The 20,622-nt window shown below is 42.5% G+C and overlaps 1 protein-coding gene across 2 annotated transcripts in view; it reads left to right on the forward strand.

The window, feature by feature from the left end:
* Nucleotides 1-3,824: 3,824 nt before the first annotated feature.
* Nucleotides 3,825-20,622, forward strand: part of TAX1BP1 (Tax1 binding protein 1) — a 41,538-nt gene continuing 24,740 nt past the window's right edge. The window contains exons 1-6 of one of the 2 annotated variants that reach the window (XM_066628613.1): nt 3,825-3,922; nt 7,349-7,471; nt 13,211-13,394; nt 17,743-17,845; nt 18,740-18,927; nt 19,840-19,998. In XM_066628613.1, coding sequence (XP_066484710.1) covers nt 13,218-13,394; nt 17,743-17,845; nt 18,740-18,927; nt 19,840-19,998 — 627 coding nt within the window. In that variant the 5' untranslated portion in view covers nt 3,825-3,922; nt 7,349-7,471; nt 13,211-13,217. The remainder of the gene's footprint in view (nt 3,923-7,348; nt 7,472-13,210; nt 13,395-17,742; nt 17,846-18,739; nt 18,928-19,839; nt 19,999-20,622) is intronic. The other variant, XM_066628614.1, reaches the window with a different exon arrangement.

Raw genomic sequence — 20,622 nt, forward strand, 5'->3', positions numbered from 1 at the left:
TCAGTCTCCTCCAAGAGCTTACAAAGGTGCTTAACTCAGCCCCTCCCTTCACCAATGCAAAATGATCACCTTTCTTTCACTGCTCAGGGGGAAGGGAGGGGTCCACTGGAGAGAGAAGGATTGATGGATTTCAGTCAGCTGCCCCCCCCTCTCATTAAGGAGGCTATTGTTAAAGGACTGTTCAGTTTTTTAAACTGATTTTAAAGGGATCCATTTTCCCCTTCTCCAGGGATCAGCATATTCCTTCTCATTTGCAGAGGCCATTTGTGTTGAGTCAAATCCACATATAAAAAATCCATGTATAAATAGGCTGGACCTGTATACATTTGGACCAAGATTTCCCTAATTCTCTAATCACTAAGATTTCTCTAATCTCCTTAGCAAGAAGGGTCATCCATGTCTACTCTTGATCAGTCAGCGAAGTCCACGCTGCATCAGATGTGCAAATGTAACTTCTTTTAGTGCCTAAGCTCTATAAGGTAAGAGCAGCAGGCTACACAAGTACCTTGGACCCTCTCTGCATGAATATTTAGTGCACTAACCAAATAAATAACCAGACCATTTAGTTCAATTCCTGCTTGCCCTTTCTTTCACCACCAAAACTAGTAGGCAAAGAGACAAAGAAGGAAGGCCTATAGCTAGGGGGACACAACAGGAACCAACTACATTTGCTCCTGGTGTGGAAGGGATTGTCACTCCTGAATCAGCCTTTTCAGCCACACTAGATGCTGTTCCAGAACCACCATTCAGAGCACGATACCATAGTCTTTTGAAACTGAAGATTGCCAACACACACAGATTACAGAACTAGTACAAGAAAACCAAAAAGCCAGTATGAAAGACCAGGTTGCAAACTGAAAGCAAAAATGTTTGGCATTTATACTGTAGTAGAATCTGTGTTGTTCCACAGGGGAGATTGTACCACTTCTGCCATATTAGATAACAAAAATTACAGTGAAAAGGACACACAGAGAAATGGCCCATAGAAGAAACTGAGGATCCAATCCTATCCAATGTAGGATTGTGCCACTGATGTAGCTGTGCCACTGGATTATGTCCTGCACTGTGGGAGGAGTCACTGAGGCCTCCTCAAAGTAGGGGAATGTATGTTCTCTTACCTTGGGGCAGCATTGGTGCTGGAAAGTAGGGTAGGATTGGGTGCTGAGTGAGAATGAAATGAGGCGCAGTCATAAGTCAGATTGATTACCACTTCTGTTTTAAAAATGCTAATTGGTTTCCCAATAAACAGCTGCTCACTAACTATTTTGTGCTCAAGGAAGAGGCACCACCATACACTAATTTCCTTTTATTTTTGAACTAATGTTCATATATTTACAATTTCTTTAAAAATTGTGAATTAGCAAAATGATTATGGTGGTGGGAGCACACACACACTCACTATTTTCTGCTCTTTTCTACTATCACCACAATTTTATGGTTTTAATTGTTTTTACAATTTAGTATTGTTTTATTCACGGTTGTATTGATCTTATTTTGTAAGCAGCCTTGAGGGCCCTTAAGTAGGGTGGAATTTAAATAAATAAATAAATAGTACTTCATTTTTTCCCTCCAATTTATGGAGTGACAAATCTTTTCTACCCCACATTTCCCCCTGGCTTTCACTGATAGCACAGGCCTACAAAATTGAAGGTCAGAAAAGTTTTCCCCAAACTTTATGGTGGTTTGATATGAATTTGGGGTACTGATTCCAAAAATGGCATCTGTTTTACCCTATCACATCTAGTTTTGGAGATATAGCATAGCAGGGGTGCTCACACTTTTTTGGCTCGAGAGCTACTTTGAAACCCAGCAAGGCCCGGAGATCTACCAGAGTTTTTTTTTACAATGTTCGCGCCATCATAACATATAACATTTATGTGTACAATGTATGTTGGTGTTCCTTGAGCCCCACTGAGTATAACAGGACTTACTCCTGAGTAGACATGCCTAGGATTAGGCTGTGAGGCTGCAATCCTAGCCTCACTTACCTGGGAGTAAGCCCCATTGAGTACAATGGGCCTTACTCCTGGCGTTTCCTCCCAGAGGCACCTGAAGGGGGGGGGGTCGGCACTCTGCGATCTACTCATTTTGCCTCGCGATCCACCTATTGAGCACCCCTGTAGTATAGCCTCATTAGTGAGTGGTTCAGGCAACTTCCCCATGGTGTAGGCTTCCTTACAATACAATGTCCAATACAATACAATACAATACAATGTCCTTGCGATACAAGGACATCTGCAAGAGGGATCTGAAGGCCTTAGGGATGGACCTCAACAAGTGGGAAACCCTGGCCTCTGAGCAGCCCGCTTGGAGGCAGGCTGTGCAGCATGGCCTTTCCCAGTTTGAAGAGACACTTTGCCAACAGTCTGAGGCTAAGAGGCAAAGAAGGAAGGCCCATAGCCAGGGAGACAGACCAGGGACAGACTGCACTTGCTCCCGGTGTGGAAGGGATTGTCACTCCCGGATTGGCCTTTTCAGCCACACTAGACGCTGTGCCAGAACCACCTTTCAGAGCGCGATACCATAGTCTTTCGAGACTGAAGGTTGCCAATACAATAGGCTTCCTTATGAGGAAGCTGCCTGAACCATTCACTAAAGGCTGTGCCATGTCTCCAAAACTAGACATGATAGGGCAAAACAGATGCCATTTTTGGAATCGGCACCCCAAATATACTCAGGAATTGGTATAACGTTTAAGGAAGCAAAATGTGTGTTGGCCCATGTAGTCTACTGCCCAATCCTAAGGGCACAATCCTATCCAGTTTTCCAGTGCTGGTGCAGCTATGCCAATGGGGCATGCACTGCATCCTGTGGTGGGGAGACAATCACAGAGGTCTCCTCAAGGCAAGGGCACATTTGTTCCTTTAATTCTGAACTTCATTGTGGTTTCACCCATACTCAAAAGTTGGATAGGATTGAACCCTAAGAAAAAATGTTCCTACAGCTAAGTGATGACAAGAGGCTTTATTTCTAACATTTCTGGAGAGGTTTGCAGCATAAAAGGCTCCAGTGCCTAAGCATAACAGAAGTATACAGAATTGGAACCCCACTTCCTTGGGGGTTGCTCACCTGAAAGTGTTGCTTCTCCTAACGTACAGAGCATTACTGGCACCAAGTTGGAAAAGACAGAGGCTGCAATCCTACAACACTTATCTGAAAGTAAGTGCCATTAAACTTATTAGGGCTTACTTCTGAGTAGGTGTGCCTCAGATTGTGCTGTTTAGAAACAGGAGCCATGGGGGTCTTTTTCAGGAAATATAACAAAGAATTGTGGGATAAGCTAATTCATCTGCAATGCAGTCCTATGCATGTTAAAGAACTCCCATTATGTTCAATGAAGCTTACTCCTGGGAAAGTGTGCACAGCACAGGACTTCAGCCTTATTGTCTTGAAAAGATGATGCTACCATACAGTCACTGGAGTTCCAAGATGCCACAGCCTTAGAGCCCAACCCGAGGCAACCCTTACTCAGAAGTAAGGCCCTTTATAGTCAAGGGAGCTTACTCCCAGGTAAGTGTGGCTAGGACTGCAGCCTGAGAGCCCCTTGCTAGGCATGTTTACTCAGAAGTAAGTCCCACTATAGTCAATGGGGCTCCCAAGTAAGTGTGGACAGGATGGCAGCCCAAGACTGCAGCCGGACTCAGGTGAGCGCCTGCTGAAGTCCCACTGCGAGGGGAGGAGGTGGTGGGCGTGACCATCAGCAAGCGCCCTCCCATCTCACGCAGCTGAACTGCAGAGGCGCGCGCAACCTTGGCGAAGGGGAGTGAGCTATACCGGAAGTGACGTACAACCAGCGTGCGCGTGCGCACTACGCATCAGGAAAAAGAGGCTGCGGCGGCGGCGCCAGGGGCGGAAGTGACGTCAGGGGTGGCGTTGTGGGTCTGATGGCGACGGCAGGCCGGTGCTGAGAGCGTCCTCCCAAGTGAGTGGCCTGGTGGGCAGCGAGCGGCGCGCCGTCCGACCGTGGGGTGGTGGGCCTGTGTATGCTCCCCGCCGGCCCCGTGTCTGGGTTAATACCTCCCTAGCTCTTCTTGCTGCCGGCCCGGCCAGCCGTTTTGTAGCAGAGCTGGGGGGGTGTGAGCGCGCGCGCCCGAGGAGGTGACTTGGAGGCGGGGCCGTTGGCAGCAGCGGGAGCAAAGGGCTGGAGGCCTTGGCAGGCAGTTGGGTGATGGTGGCAGTGGGGCTCAGCTCAGAGCCCCGCCCTCTGTCTGTCTACTCAGAAGTAAGTCCCCCGTAGTCAGTGGGGCTCTCTCCCAGGAAAGTGTGGACAGGATGGCAGCCTAAGAGCCCAAGCCTCTGCATGTCTACTCAGAAGTAAGCCAACTCATAGTCAGTGGGGCTTACTCCCGAGTAAGCAGAGAGGATGGCAGCCACAGAGCCCCATCCTCTGCCTGTCTACTCAGAAGTAAGTCCCTCTGTAGTCAGTGGGGCTTCCTCCCAGGAAAGTGTGCATAGGTTTGCAGCCTCAGCCAAGCTGTGAAGGGGTGGGCTGGTGGTGTCCAAGGACCTGTCCTTGTAGTAGTGATAACAGTGATAATGATGATGATGTCAGCCTTTGAGGACGGGAGGGGGAAAGTTGAGGGTCTCCCTAATGCTGTGCCAGTAATCCAGTAATTTGGCTTAACCTGGAGTCTTTATGTAAACTGTGGAAGGATTAGGGAAAGGAGCCCTGGCTTGGCAAATTTAAGCTGGAGAAGGGGAGCTGGGATTGAGATATGTAGATTAGATGAGTGTTGCCAGAGGCTGTTGCAAGGGAGAGAACATATCCAAGACAATAAGGCTGCTGTTCTATATACTGTGTACCTGCTTTCCTGGGAGTAAGCCTCATTGAACATAGCGTGACTTCTTTTAGTATTGCAGCACTGTGAGTATATTAACCTTAGAATTAAATCAGTGATTTTTTTCAACCAGGGCACATTGGTGTGCCGCAGGAGTTTGGAAGCAGGGTCATATATTAGTAGGGCCATTGGGGGATGTGAGCCCCTGGCCAGCAGCACAATGTGCCTTGTCAATTGTCAAGAGACTGATGACAATTTTAATGCCTTCACAGTGCGCTATGAAATGGAAAAGGTTGAAAATCACATTCAATGCTTTTATGCCACAGGTCTTTGTTTTGCTGAAAAAGAGTGCCGTTTGTAAATAGTACAATCCTATTTATGCCTACCCGGAAGTAAGCCCGGGTAGGTAGGGCTGAGTTTCAATGGGACTTCCGTTCTGGGTAATTGTAGGACTGCAGCCTCTTGTCTTTTCCAACTTAGTGCTGTATCAGTGGGTCTCTGTACTTTATGAGAAGCAACACTTTCCACAAGCATCCTCCATTGAAATGGCTTCCATAGGCTTTGGCAGTGAAGCATTTTATGCTGCAAACCTCACCAGAAATACTAGAAATAAGCCTCTTCTCATAGCTTGGCTGGAGATTGATTGGAGATATTGCAGATAGCAACGTTGCAGCGAGGGGGAGAGTGCTTTTCTGTGCTCTTTCTCTTCTCTGGAGAGAGGCAGAATTAAAACTCACAGCATCTCCCTCATATTAATAATAATAATGTCAATCTTTGACAGGATCAGGAAAAGGAAATATGCTAATATAATCTCCCATCTCTTTGGTAACAGCCTTCTCTTGGCAATGGTTCAGTCTCTCCCTTCAAATCTGCTTATTGTGAGCTTGGGTAAACAAGTGGCCTTCTCTGTTCCAAACAGCTTTCATGTAAGCCAATTCTGGCAGGCAGCTGCTTGCAAACTCTCCAGAGGAATTTTCATGCTTAGAAATACAGCAGTCATAGATACTCTTTGCAGACACACACGTCATGTGGTTACAGATATTTTGCCTGACAAGCTGACAATGCATGTTTCTTAGAATGGCTTTTCTCTGAATAAGTTCTTTTTAAAAAATATTTGTGATGTTTAGTTAAAATTCCTTTAATGTGTTGCTTAGCAATAGATAATTATGTACAGTTCTTGCACCTTGCATTGCATATTCACCTTGCATATATGATAGCATAGTATTTGATAACATCCAAGTGTTCTTTAGTGTTAAGTATCTTGCAGCACAGTTCTATACACAATTATTCATGTTGTCAGTATGTGTGGATAGGAGTGTAAACCTTACTGAATTTCAACTTTAAGCACTTTGGTTTATTTTATAAGCTTTTTTCTACTAACCCTTTTCTTTTTAAGTTAATGTGAAGAACAGTTATTTTCAGTATTGCTGTTTGCCTTGGATACCAGAAGGATACATTTCCAAACATCCATCTGGTAGAATTGTGAAAATCAATAGGATACAAATTATCGAAGTTATAGGAAGTATATGGTAGGGTGCACTGTTGGTAATTGTTGCTGTCTTTTTTAAAGAGGGCGAAGAATACAATTGACAGTAATTTTTAGGAGGGTGGCTCTTTATTTTAAATAAATTTTAAAACTTACTGAAAACTTTTAGTGTAATTTTGTCATATGGAGATGTTAAAAATTTTCCTGTTTGATGATGTCACTTCCGGCCATGACTTCACTTTTAGGTTAATGACATCACTTCCAATGGGCCCCAACAGGTTGTCATTCTAAAACGTGGGTCTTGGTACTTAAAATTTTGAGAACCACTGTATAAATGATTGTCATAGGGTGGCCCTTGATTGAAATAACGTGGGGTCCAGGAGTTTCCTAGAATGATAATTGTAACAAGTGGTTTGGCAACTACAACACTATCAAAGACAACATAGGAAAGTGGAAAACAGCTTTGAAAACCCAACATAGTCCCAGTTAACTTCAGAAGTTGTAGTAAATTTTGATAAGTCATACAGAGAATTTTGGGGAGCAAATTGTTTAAAGGCATAAAATTTCCCTTACAAACATTTTAACTACATAAGCAGAAAGAAATGAGTCAGCGAACCAGTCCAAGATGGCAAGATATGAAAGGAAGACAAGGGATTGCAAAATGAATTGGTCTCCACTATGCAAGATGTTGGAAAGAGATCCACATCTGATCTCTCTGATAGAGATGCCATTTCTGGGGAAAAAGGATCAAGTTTTAGAATGACATTCACCTGAGTTCTTAACTCTCAAATGTTAAATTGATGTTCTTTTAAGAAAAATGTGCAACTTGTCTTTAAAATCTTTACCAGCTGAGTGATAGGCAGATGAGGCAATACCAATATTTTAAAAAGTACTTTGAACTGGGAAGAAGAGGCTACCAGGGACATTTTGTGGCATGCCTGTGTGTTCACCTCAATGTCCTCTGTTACAAGTAAATTTCCCCCCTTTTTCTATTTCATTCTGGTCATACTATTCAAGCAATATTTCACATACCTACATATATTAGTTAGGATGCCGGCCTAACTTGATGATCTGTTCTACCCAGAATTCATGCACACAAAATGGATACTAGGATGCTGCCTTTCTGAGCCACATGCTGTCCCTGAAGAACTCTGGTCAAGCCTTAAGACCCTTTGACTGTGCTGCTCCTTCCAATCACACCCTGGAAGTAAGAAGATAATTCAATTTGTGCGACCTTCTGTTTTACTGTCCTCACTGAATATAACTTTTGTTTCCCCATATCTCCTCCTGCTTGTATTTGCATCTCCCCACCCCAGCTGATTGCCGTCTCTGCATTTTACCTGTTATACCAGTGGTTTCCAATATTTTTTCACTTGCCTACCTCTTGGCAGCCCATTTCCAAAAATTGAACCCCTCATATTAGCCAGATGTTTGTAATTAATGTCATTGCTGTTATTTCAAATGTATGTCTTCAGCTACTGATCTGTATCTGATAATACACAGTTTGATGACCAGAACCTAACAGTTGGTGGGGCTTTTACAGCTAGCTGTCTTCCTTCCTATCTTGCCAGCCCTGCTAGGCATTCTAATACAGACCTGCCTTTTTGTGCCACTATCCGCCACTATTCAGTTCTTTTTCAAGTACCCCTGGGGGTATGCATACCCCAGGTTGGGAACCACTGTGTTATACTATAAAACATCTGCATTTTAAGTGTTGCAATGTAACCTCCTGCTTGTACTATGCAATCCTAGTCACATACATTTGCCATGTCAAATGAACATTTGCATTCTAGCTGCTCCCAGTATCTAGCCTTGGGCTACATCCCCTGTCCTTCCACATTCTGATTTTCCTTAACCCATTTCTGCCCAACCCACAGGTGTACACAACAGGTGTCCCTGTTGCGTATTTGCAGCATTGGGCAGAAATGGCTTAATTGTGGGCCAGAAACACTTTAACCCCTATTTCAAAGCCACTCGGCCATCAAGACACACCTATGCACACTAAAATAAGGTGCTCCAGACCCCATTTTTCCTTCCTGATAGCATGCTTGATTATCCCCAGAGCTTGGCATGTGGCAGCAACTCTGATGCTCCTTAAATATACAAGGATCTTAAACATAAAATTGTTGTTCTTCCTGTGTGCACTTGTGCATGTTGCACCTGGATAGACTCCTCATGCGGCTCGGAAACCTCTGCAAGGAAGCCCCAGATTACCTTTCTGGAGAGCAGATATCTATAATTGTGCTTGGGAACCTTTTACTATCTCTCCCCTCCCCCCATTTTCCCATTCTGTCTCCCAGCTGTCAGCAGCTGGGATGAAAGAGAAGGAACTCCTAATTAAGGTGGCCTCCTTTCCTGATTTCTTTGACTGCACCAAACACATATTGCATTTCACTCAACCATTATCATAGAAAAGGAACAAAATACTATTTTAGGGCATAGAAACATATTATTAGCATGTTGTATTTCTATCTTAGTTCTTTTATAACAAAACTGTTTTCTTAAATCAAGCTTTCTTAAGGGAGGCGGCTTCTCTGCATTATACAGATTTGTTATCCAGTCTAAAGATCCTATTTAGGGGAATATTAATTTCCCTAAAAACCAGCTCATTTGGTAACACCTCAGGTGCTACCAAATGAGGGCATGGTTTGGTACTACCAAATGTGGCACATGGTTTGGGAGCCACTGGATTAAAACATTGCCTTGAGTTATACAGATATGCCTTGAATTATACAGATATACGTTGGGGTAAGGAAACTGTATGATAACATAAACTGACTTTATAGCATGTATCAAAATAAGCTCAACCTTATGCTTTATTTTATATTGTAGTAATATTCTGCTGATATTCTAAATCCCATTTGTCTGACTCTTTTTCTGTTACTGAGCTTTCATAAAGAGGGAAGAACTGGTTGTTCTTCCATGGCCCTATTGATTGTGAGTCATTATTTTAGAGGTCATTTCTGCAGCAAAGCTAATCTGTTTTTTGTATGTTAGACCGGACATAGTTTGATGTATGTTCAGGTTTACTTCTGCCTAGCTTTTGGTTACATAATTCTTTCTGAAATTCTTCAGTAGGGTATGAGGTTAATAAACACTGAGTCATAGGTAGTCAAACTTGCTCATGATACTGATAGTCTTTCCTTGTTTTTTATAATGTCGGACTTGTTCTGAGAACTGAATGGTATGTTCTGCATGGTTGAGATTAGTGCTGTGTGCTGATGTCCTTTCTACACAGTAGTAGAAACACTATGTAAAAACCAGACTGCACTAAGGAACTATGAACAGCTGCCATAAACTTCTTATGAAAAGAAAATTCTTGTAACATATCTGCTGTACACACTGAGCTCAGCAGTCCTCATTCCCTCAGTGACATTGTGTATGTTACACTTTTGTGCTCTGCTTTACTTATTCTGGAATAATTGCCCCTTGATGTTCTGTACTCACAGTTGCTAACATGGGTTACAGTGTCCACTTCTAATCAGTGTGTATGTGGATGGGGGGAATATTATGTTATACTTTTACCAAGAAGATTGTGAGTAAGGGTCTTTGGAGGAAATACAATCCAGTCATTATGAGCAATTGCCCTTCATTAGGTATTGCATAGAGAGAGTGAAAGACATGAGGCAGGAGGAAGTGACATTAGAAAGTATTTTTCATGTCTTTAATCTCTTCTCAACCTTATAAAAAAGTACTGGATGACTGGCAGAGAAATCTGGAGCTTTTATCCTATTATAAATCTTATTTTGACTTTTTAAATGTAAGCTGGGGTTTTTTGTATTTTACCTCAAATTGATAGGAGCTAGTAGTACACAAAGTGCCCCCTTTCTATCTCCACTCACAGAACTACAAGTTGTGCCTCGTTATCCTTTGGGTGTTCTGTTCCAGAACCCCCGGTGGATTTAAAAATATCAGTGGATACCAAACCAATGGAAAAATAGCTTTAAAGCCCTACTTCCAGGTTTCTTGCTCCTCCATTACTCCTAATCAGGGGTGTCAGATCAGGGGTGGCAAACTCACTTCATACAGTGGGCCAAATAGCATTCATGATGCTTGCTGAGGGCTGGAAGTGATACCATCAGGCAGAAAGTGGCGCACCGCAGACTCACCTATAAGTCGATCTCACAGATAAGTTGAGGGCAGGCTTTGAGCCAACAATCATGGAATTTTCTATGATCCTCAGATAAGTCAGGGGTTAAACTTAGGGGGGTGTCTGACTATAGTTTTGTCTGATTTTACGGGAGGCCAGATCCTGAAAAATAACCTACAAGTAATTGTTACTTAAGAACTGTACAGTAATTTATTAAAAACATAGTAAAGTTCATAAGATAAATTTTTATTCTTTTTAAATTCTGGTCTTCACCACCTTTTTGGAAGCATTATCAGAGTAAGTGCACTGTAAACTACATACCAGTAAAACAGTGGTTCCCAACCTGGGATTCATGTACCCCCAGGGTCACTCACCAGGACCTTTAGGGGTACTTGAAAAAGAATGGCATAATGCAGGTCATGCTCCAGAATGGCTTGCAGGGCCAGCAAGGCAGAAAGGGAGGTAGCTAGTTGGCTGTGAAAGCCCCACCAAAAGCTAGTTGTTGGTCATCAATTCATGTATGCACCAGTGATTGAAAACCAGCACAGTAAAAAAGCTGAAAGATAATATGCAAAGTGATCAATCACCCAGAATTTCTCAGGACACTTCTGGTGCAAAACAGTGCAAAGGCAGAGTCTTCTGTTCTTCAAACAGATAAAAAGAAAAAGCACTGTGATAAATACATGAAGTCTGGGCTTTCATATGGAGGAGATGAGGGCTTGTATTATTAATTACAACATATTGCTAATAGGAAGGGTACAATTTATGGAAATAGGCTGCCAAGGGATATGCAAGTCAAAAGAGTTGGGAACCACTGCAGGAGATCCATGAATCAAATCCACCTTTAAGCCCAAAGCTCTACATATAACATACAACTTATAACACATAACTGAGAGTGTGCAATTCAGTTCACAGTAGAGAGATGAGCTGCATATTGTTGCAACCTTTTTAACTCAGAAGTGGAACCGCTGCTTTCCATGGGTGTTATTCTTAAGTAATGGTGCACTTAATTGTAGCCTGGGACTTTATTTCTAATGGAAAGGAGGATCCCATCCTGGTGTTGAAAAAACAGGCCTCTGCCAAATGCAAAGCCTTTGCAAAAGGGAACCAGGCTGCAGCAACATTTGCAAAATTCTCTGAAGGAGAATAGAAGGTTAACTTTGGCTGGAATTTTCCAGGAAAGTTACTATAGAAACTAATGAGGTGCCTGCCTGAGCTGAGTGGAGAAAGAGAACTTTTCAGAGTTGAAAGGCTTTGCCTTCTGATTGACCGGAGATAAGGCAAAGTGATAATTTGAGCTTGATTACTTGCCAAAAATTTTACATACTATAGGTGAGCATCTATGGTAATTAAGCAGGTCATAACCAGAAATAAGCACTTTTTCTTATTTAGGAGCTCATTAGCTGCAAATGACAAGAGAGAAATACAAAAATTTTGATACATTTTCAAGATATAGGACAGCCCAATTATCAGGTGGGCCACCCTTTCAGCAGTGACACCTCAGCACTGCTCAGCAGCTGAGAGCCCAAGGGCCTGATAAAAAGCTTCTGTGGTAGATCTGGTTTTGACACCCCTGCATTAGATTCCATTGTTTTCCCCATCTAGTGGCTGAATGCGGTATAGTGTCTATACCAGTGTTTCTCAAACTGGGTTGGGACCCACTAGGTGGGTCACCAGCCAATTTCAGGGTGGGTCCCCATTCATTTCAATATTTTTAATATGTTAGACTTAATGCTATCATAGGATGTGATTGCATTTGGGGAAATATTACAGCTCTGTACTTTTGAACAGTCTACTATGTCTATATTTTTAACAATGATAGTAAATGGGACTTACTCCTGGGTAAGTGTGGGTAGGATTGCAGTCTAGGATTGTTAAAAATTTTCCTACTTGATGATGTCACTTCCGGTAATGACATCACTTCTGGTGGGTCCTGACAGATTCTCATTCTAAAAAGTGGGTCTAAATGTGTGAGAACCACTGGTCTATACTGTTGCATTCTGGGGCAACAATAGAGAAGCATGAAAGCTGGATGTGATTAAAGCTATCTTTAACCCTGAGAAGCTTCCAGTGGTGCTGTTTAACAGCATGAGGGTAGGAAATTGGATTTTGGTGTTTTTTTCCTAGTTACAAGGCACTTAAAAAGTGGAGCCTGTTATCAGTGGATACCAAATCAGTGGATACAGAGGAACCACCTGTATATACCCCTTTTATTTTGTCAGCTTGTTATTTCAGCTTATTGATTTATGGTAGGATATGCAAGCCTTCTCTTCCTACCAACCCATCAAGTAAATTCTGTGTCTGTATAGATGTGGAGAGCTGAAGAAAGCACCACAAACTATCTAGCTCCTTTTCTTAGATATTTAGAGTACATAGTAGAGGCATGCCCTGGTATCCACAGCAGTTCTGTTCCGGACACACTCACCCATGCAGATACTGGGGACCTACTCCAAACAGGTTCAGAAAGTTAAAAAAAAGTCCCAAGTAACTTGCCTGATCTTCACACAGCACTTTTGCTGCATTTTCAGGACTCCAGGCAATCTCCTTGGCATTCTGGGGCAAAGTTGGGTAGAGACAAGGGCGTCCATGTCTTGGAAGTGTCTGGAAGAAGCCAGATAGCCTGGAGCCCTGCAAATGCAGCGAAGCACTGCATGACAACTGGGAAAGTTACTGGGGGTATTTGTAACTTGTAACTGAACATGTTTAGAGTGGGTCCCTGGTATCCCCAGCATCCATAGATTAACTGAAACTGCAGATTCTGGATCTGGTTGCTAGGGGATACCCGTAGTTTTTTTTAAACTGACAACTTGAATGTTCTAAGTAGAATGAATTAAATGGGTATTCATTATTTTACAGAACAGCCATGTCATCCTTTCAAGAAGTTCCATCTTCAAGCAGTGCTCTGCAGACTTCAAATTTTGCGCATGTGATATTTCAAAATGTTGCAAAAAGTTACCTTCCTAATGTGCATCTTGAATGCCATTATACTTTGACGCCATATATACGACCTCACCAAAAGGATTGGGTTGGTATCTTTAAGGTAAGCAAACTACTGTGTTGGAATGTAAACTAATCAACATTTTGGTTAATATTCATTTGAAAAAGAAGAACATAGATCATGGTGCAATGGAATAAATGACTGGAATGTTTTCTTTTTAAGACAGTAAAGGATCGTTGTGGCTATTTTACTTTGATTATGGTAACTGAAGCCAGTAGTCTTTTTTTATTCTCCAGACTTGTGTTTGGCTGAAAATATTTTGAAGTAGGATGGTACAAGCTGTTAGTTTGTAATCTACCACACAGATTTAGCTTGATAGGTTCTGTATGTAACATGTGACTATATCACTGTTGAAATGTGTCTTTATTGGCAGGAATGAAAGTATGTTTGGTTACTGCTTTAGATTTTATGATACACTATTGTATAAAGTACCTGTAAAAGGATACAAAATGATTAAAAAACAGACTGTCTTTTGATCCATATGTACTGTGTGCCTTTAAATATCTTAAAATAATCGCAATACACATTTTCTTGCTAACTGTATTTGTGAAACATTTGTATTTGTGAAACATTCTCATCTAGGGCTGACTTAAGATGGCAGGCTTCCTCAGATTTTTGCCTTTCTGCCCCAACCCCTGATTGGCTGCTTAGGGCAGGGGTGCTCACACTTTTTTGGCTCGAGAGCTACTTTGAAACCCAGCAAGGCCCGGAGATCTACCAGGGGGGAAGGAAGCGTCTGACAGACACCCCCTTTGATGTATGGAGCCCCTGCTGGACCAGGTCAGAGGAGGCCCACCAAGTCCAGCTTCCTGTGCCCCACAGTGGCCCACCAGATGCTTCAGGAAGCACACGGGAGGCCTCTCCTCTCTCCCCACCCCACATACTGGGGGCAGCCACAGGTCCCCCCAAGAGGCACATGCCCAGCCTTGCTGCACTACGGGGGGGAGGAGCTCCCCACTCCCCGCCCCCCCAAACTCTTTGTGGCTGCGCCCCGAGACCAGCAGGGAGAGGGAGGCATTGCAGGTCCTCCTCGGAAGGGGCGGGGGGCTTCCCCATTTCCATGGAGAGGGGCTGCGCGTGCAGGCGGCAGGCGGGGGAGACACTGCTCCCACCGGCCCTCCTCCTGCAGTGGCAGGGGGGCCAGGGGGGTCGTCTCACCTTTCAGCCCCGACCGAGAGCGGCAGCGGCCGCAGCACTTACCTCTGGGCTCCTACAGGGGCGGCTGGGCCAGGCATGGCTGGGCTGGGTTGGGCCAGACCTGACTGGAAGGGAAGGGGAGGGTCACTCGGGGCCTCCCGCGGCAACCGCCATCAGAGCGACTCCATCTCGAACTCCCCTCCCCCTTCCGCTACGGAGCCCCAGAAAGCGCCTCAGTCCAGTGCAGCCCAGCTCCCCCTCCCGCCGCCGCCCACTTTAGCTCCTGCTCTTCCAGCATGCAGCACCACAAAACTGATGAAACTGACTAGAGTCTAGTCAGTTTCATCGGTTTTGTTGCTGCATGCCTGAAGAGCAGCTAAAGTGTCAGTTTCAGTGTCAGTTTAGTGTCAGCTAAATATGTCAGTTTTCTCTAGTCACTAGACGAAACTGACATATTAACAGTTTGGAGAGACAGGGCTCCGCGATCTACTCATTTTGCCTCGCGATCTACCGGTAGATGGTGATCCACCTATTGAGCACCCCTGGCTTTAGGGAGTTGTGGCAGTCTTGGGGTTCAGTTACAAAAAACAAATGGTTTCTCTTGGTTTTCTTAACTTTGCAGCACTGGTGCCTTTGTCTCTGGTGGCAGAAGTAATTTCCTGCTTCTGCTAAGCCTGCCTGCTAGTCTGTTAAATGAGGGATAAGATGAGCTTGAGGCGGTTGGGTGAGCCAGTGCATACATATACTGCTTATTTTGCAGTGAGCTGCTCCTTAAGATGTTTTACTAATGGTTGCACCCTCTAGCAACTTTTCTATTCAGTTACTCAGTGCTATGAACACCTGTTCTCATCCTAATCCATTAGTTCATTGATAACCCTCTATGCGTACAAACTTAAGTGGTGTCTTTGCCCTCATTTAAAATGAATCTAATGTTCACATGTTATATGAAGAAATTGGGTGATCAAACTTATAAGCAGTTTTAAAAGCTTTGGATTAAAGGTTGTGTAGTTCTGCTGGGACTGGTGAGGCAGGAACACATCGTAAATTTTATGCAAAACAAAAACTAAGTTCCTGTTTTTATTATTAGTTATATGCATACCTTCTTTGACTTGGAATATATGATTTTGTAAAATTGACTTTTTGGCCTGACTCAGATTTATAGCACTGTTTGTGCAATACGGGAGATGTTGGTGTTGCATAAGGAGCTGGTGGTAGGCATATTCCAATCTGAGATCTGTGGTTTTGTATGAAGTTGGAACAGGATCTGATTATTCTGTCAGGGTCAGAATTTGAAAGGGAGAGTAGCCAAGCCAGGCCTAGTCAAAAAGTAAATGCTCATAGCTTTGGATAAATCTTGATACAGCAGTATTTTCACCTCATACTGAACTCCATTTTTTCAGTGCAGGTGCTCAGTTTGATTAGGCTTAGGGAATACAGTACTAAAAGGTCTAGTATTTTGATCAGCAACTAATTTTTGCCACTGCCAGTACTTTAGCATTAGTTACAGTGGCAGCTGTGTAACTTTCCAACTGATTTTATGTTGGTTAGTCTTGGCAAGCCTTTTGCTGGAAAGGGAGAAGGTAATGGAGAGCTTCCAAATAAGATTGCTTTCTGTAATAACAGAAAGCAGTAGAGGATTGTTGAGTGTGTATCCAGCAGTGATACAAAGTACCAATGTTTCCCTTTTGTTCTGTGTGTAAGGTATTAGGCTATTTCTGCACATAAGACATTTGGGCAGCTGTGCAATGCTTATTCATGAGAAAGCTCCATTAGCATTTGAAGACCTGAGCTTGGTACTTGACTATGCAATGTCATACTTGGTACTAGTACTATGCATAGAGGAAGCTATTTGTGAGAATAATTATAGGCACCCATTCCTGATGGCAAGGGAAAAACCTCCACTCTGTGTTAATGAACCCCTTGGAATAGGTGAATCACTTTACCTTTAAAAAAAACAAACAAAAAAAAACAGGTTGATATGTTTTCAGGAAGCCAGCCTATTTAGCAATGAGTGTTCCAACTAGCTTTAAAGTTAATTATATGGTGGCCTTCTGTGGATTCTCCCTATGGCCTGGCAGTTGCTTCCCTTTGTTTAGTGCATTGGTATAAGTACAGGTTGAGACTAATGAGTGGGTTCCATTCCAAGCACTCACCTGGATAATAAAAAACTGAACTATAGCAAATCAATTTATAAAACAAAGTTTCTTTGCTCCAGTGATTGAAAAACAGCCTTGCTGACCTTTTGACTCTAAAATAAGTCATTAAGAAGACAATCCATCAATCAGTCCTCCACCATCCCATTCACTCAGCCCCTCCCTTCACCAATGCAAATGTGCTTAGGGGGAAGGGAGGGGCCGCTGGAGAGAGAATTGATGGATTGTCAGCCAGCTGCCCTCTCTCTCTTAAGGAGGCTGTTGTTAAAGGACTGTTCAGTTTTTTAAACTGATTTTAGAGGGATTCATTTTCCCCTTCAGCAGGGATCAGCACATTCCTTCTCATTTGTAGGGGCCATTTGTGTTGAGTTAAATCTGTGTATTAAAAAACCATATATAAATAGGCTGGACCTGTAGATAAAATGTTCTAGTTATATTTATATACATTAATGTCCTTGATGTAGTTTGCACAATTGGTTTGTGTCCTGTTGCTGAAACCTGATGTATTTTGGTAATATCTTACGGGGGGGGGGGGGCAGGAGGACACATTCAAGGCAAAACTGATTGAACACAGTGATCAGATTGGTATGGAAATAGGTTTTGTGAAGAATGTATCTGAAAGACTTTGAAATAAAAGAGGAATGCAAGAATGAAGGGCAGAGTAAAAGGGGGAGAAGAAAGTGATAATTGAGTTCTGAGGAGAGCAGTAATGCATAATTTTACTCTTTGTCCTCAGGCTGCATTGGAACAATTTGCTCACACACACACACTGGTTAAAAATAATAGCTTTTAGACACTATTTCTTCCAGCCATGCAAAAGTACAGGAAAAGCTTTGACGTAACCTACCTTTAAAAAAATACTCTATTAAAAAGACCTGCTTTCGGTATGTGGCCTGTGATATGAGAGTTCCTTAATTTTGTTGATTGCTTTGGTAGTGTCAACTGCTAAATTGGAGAGAAACTGCATATTTAAGACCCTTTTTCAATTTTTTAGATTTATACACATGTGCACTGCAACAGTAAGTAAGATTTTAAACCCATAGGGGTCTGATAGCAAACACCACAATGGAACTAAGCAAAGTTAACTATCTTTATTTTAGGTTGGCTGGAGTACTGCACGAGATTATTATACATTTCTTTGGTCACCTATGCCTGAAAATTATGTGGAAGGATCAACAGTTAATTGTGTGCTGTCTTTTCAAGGTAAATGGAAAGAAACAGGAGTGTCTGCCTTGTTTGAGTTGCTTATTTTTCAGACTATCCAGAACAGCTAGATGACCTACTGTAACTCCCAGGTGTCTTATATCCCCTGTATTCATCAGGGAAGCAGTAATGAAAAAATAAAATTTACTGCAATAACAACCCAATCCTTAGCTCCCGTGGTGCGCAGCTTTGACGGCAGTGAAAACGGCTGCCGCTGCATCCTGTGCACCTTGGGCTACCGCAGGCTGTACCTCGGGAGAAGGGGACTTCTGTCCCGTTCTCCCGGGTAAGGGAAGTAGCCCCACAATGGGGCTGCTCAAATCAGGTAAAAGCATTCGTGTAGGGAGCCGAGCCCCACACAAACGCGCAGTATCCAGTGGAATGGAGCTCCGCTGGACCCACCACCCTCCCTCCTCGGCATGCCTGCCCTCTTCCTGCCTCCCCGGCACGCCTCATCCCCGCCCCCCATCACCCCTGCTTACCTTACTGTGGCTTAGCGGTCTGTGTGACTGCCGAGCAATGGAGGCCGGGTGCGTGCCCGGCACTAGCCCAGCCAGCGCTGGGCTAGCATGGGCACTCGCCCAGCGGAAAGCCTTGCAAGTGTGCCTTATGACACGTTTGCGTCAGTGCACACGGGGGGTAAGCCAGAGCATCAAGTTCAGGATTCGGCTCTGAGTCATCAGCAAGTATAAACTATGGTGTAATAACTCCTTGCTGTTCTTATTAAGAAGCATTAAGCTTTGCCTTTTGGGAGATCCTGAACAATCAAACACAGCAACATAACTTGCATCTTGTCTTACTCTGTTGCTTAATTGAAATAATCATTGAGATGCAGAAACCATCTCAGTTAATGTACTTGTGAACTGTTTTTAATTGTTGATTTTTTAAAATCAGGATATTACCTTCCAAATGATGATGGTGAATTTTATCAGTTCTGTTATGTGACACATAAGGGTGAGATCCGTGGAGCAAGCACCCCTTTTCAATTTCGAACATCTTCTCCAGTTGAAGAATTGCTAACTATGGAAGATGAAGGAAATTCTGATATGTTGGTGGTGACTACAAAGGCTGGACTTCTTGAGGTTTGTATTGGCAAACTGTCAGATTAGAATTTAAGTGCAAAACCTGGCATTTTGCACGAAAAGAACATTATGCAGAAACATCAATATTCTGGCTGTAGCACACAAAAGTATTTGTTAAAGTGATTTATTTGTCACCCAACATGCAAGTTGGATGGGAGTTGTAACTGGGTGAAACAACATAAAACTTGACTTAATTGTAGATCTTTTCTCCATGGTCAGGATACACACAGTATTCACCTACCTATTTAACTCAGGTGTTTTATATGTAGAGTTCCTGTGCTTTAGATTGGCATTAAAAAGGCAACTTGCAGCTCAAAAACTATAACAGTTTAAAAAATCCTGTTAGGAGTGAATTGTCAAGTGGCCACAAAATCGCAATAAAGGATTCAGGGATAGAGAAGAATAAATAAGACTTGATGAGTATGTGCTCTTTTAGCCCAGATTGTGACTTGCTGCAGTGGAAGTGGGGTGGGGCTAAAGAGAACTACGACCTGAACTATGTCTAGGTTTTTATGATATTTTATCAAATCTGTTAACATGCAACTGTTCAACAAGTTAAGGAATGTGTATTGCTATATCTTTCTTGAGGGATTGTCTTTGCTTTGGTCCTGGTTGTTAACTTGTATTTAAGATATTTGAGGAAGCTTTTTGAAAAACTGAAGTTGGGTATTTTTGTAACTCACAGTTAGTGGTGTGAACTTTTGAGCTGAAATGCAACCCTAATTGAATTTCAGAATGCTGGGTAGTACTTAAATTTAAGGTGGCAGGCCTAGTATTTTGCTAACTGATTTCCTATTCTGCTTTCACTCATTTGATTGATGCCCCAGAAAGAAAATTATGCAGATAATTTTGTAATTCTGTAGTGGTATTGGAGAAATAACAATCAGTTCATATGTACTTTTGTGTTTGTAGTTCAAAATTGAAAAAACCATGAAAGAAAAAGAAGAACTATTAAAGGTAACTGCTTCACTTGAAAAGGAAACTGTACAACTCCGGGATCAAGTTGAACGATTGGCAAAAGAATTTAACTATGAAAAGGAAAGATGTGATCAACTTGAAGCACAGCAAAAGGTTAGTTCTGCAATTGATGAAACTTGGCACTATGCCTTTTCAAAACCTATCTAGTACTGAGAAGCATTATGCAGAACTTTTTTGTGATGTGGCAAGTATGTGATATGCAACAGTTTAGATTTTGCAGCAGTAAAACTGTGTTCTGTATGTTTCTTTGTCAGTGAAACATAATTATGTACAATTTATTGATTCTGTAGTATTTAAGCTTAAATATACATTTTTTCAAGACTGTTTTCCCCCATGATTTGCATGTGGAAGTCTTAATAGTGTTTTGTTCTGAAAATGCTTAAATACTTAACTATAGTATTTAGCCTTCTTCTGGCTGAGCTTATTGCACATCCAGCCTATTAATATTTACATTGCAATCCTTTTCACTTTTTGGGGAGTAAGTTTCCTTGAACATATTGATACTTAAATATTAATAGGTTTGCATTGTTAGTCTTTATTATTGCAAAGACTTGCATTGTTAGCTGCAAGTTTGTTTAAATGTTTTTTCCTAAACTTTACAAAAGATCAGTATTTGAGCTCTTTTCTGAAAAAAATGCAAGTAGTTAATCTCATTTGCTTGCATTAGTTTGAAAGTTACTGAATAAATGCAGGGAAACCTAATTCCCAGCTTTCTTT

Source organism: Tiliqua scincoides, chromosome 5 (assembly GCF_035046505.1).
Source record: "Tiliqua scincoides isolate rTilSci1 chromosome 5, rTilSci1.hap2, whole genome shotgun sequence".
Lineage (NCBI taxonomy): Eukaryota > Metazoa > Chordata > Lepidosauria > Squamata > Scincidae > Tiliqua > Tiliqua scincoides.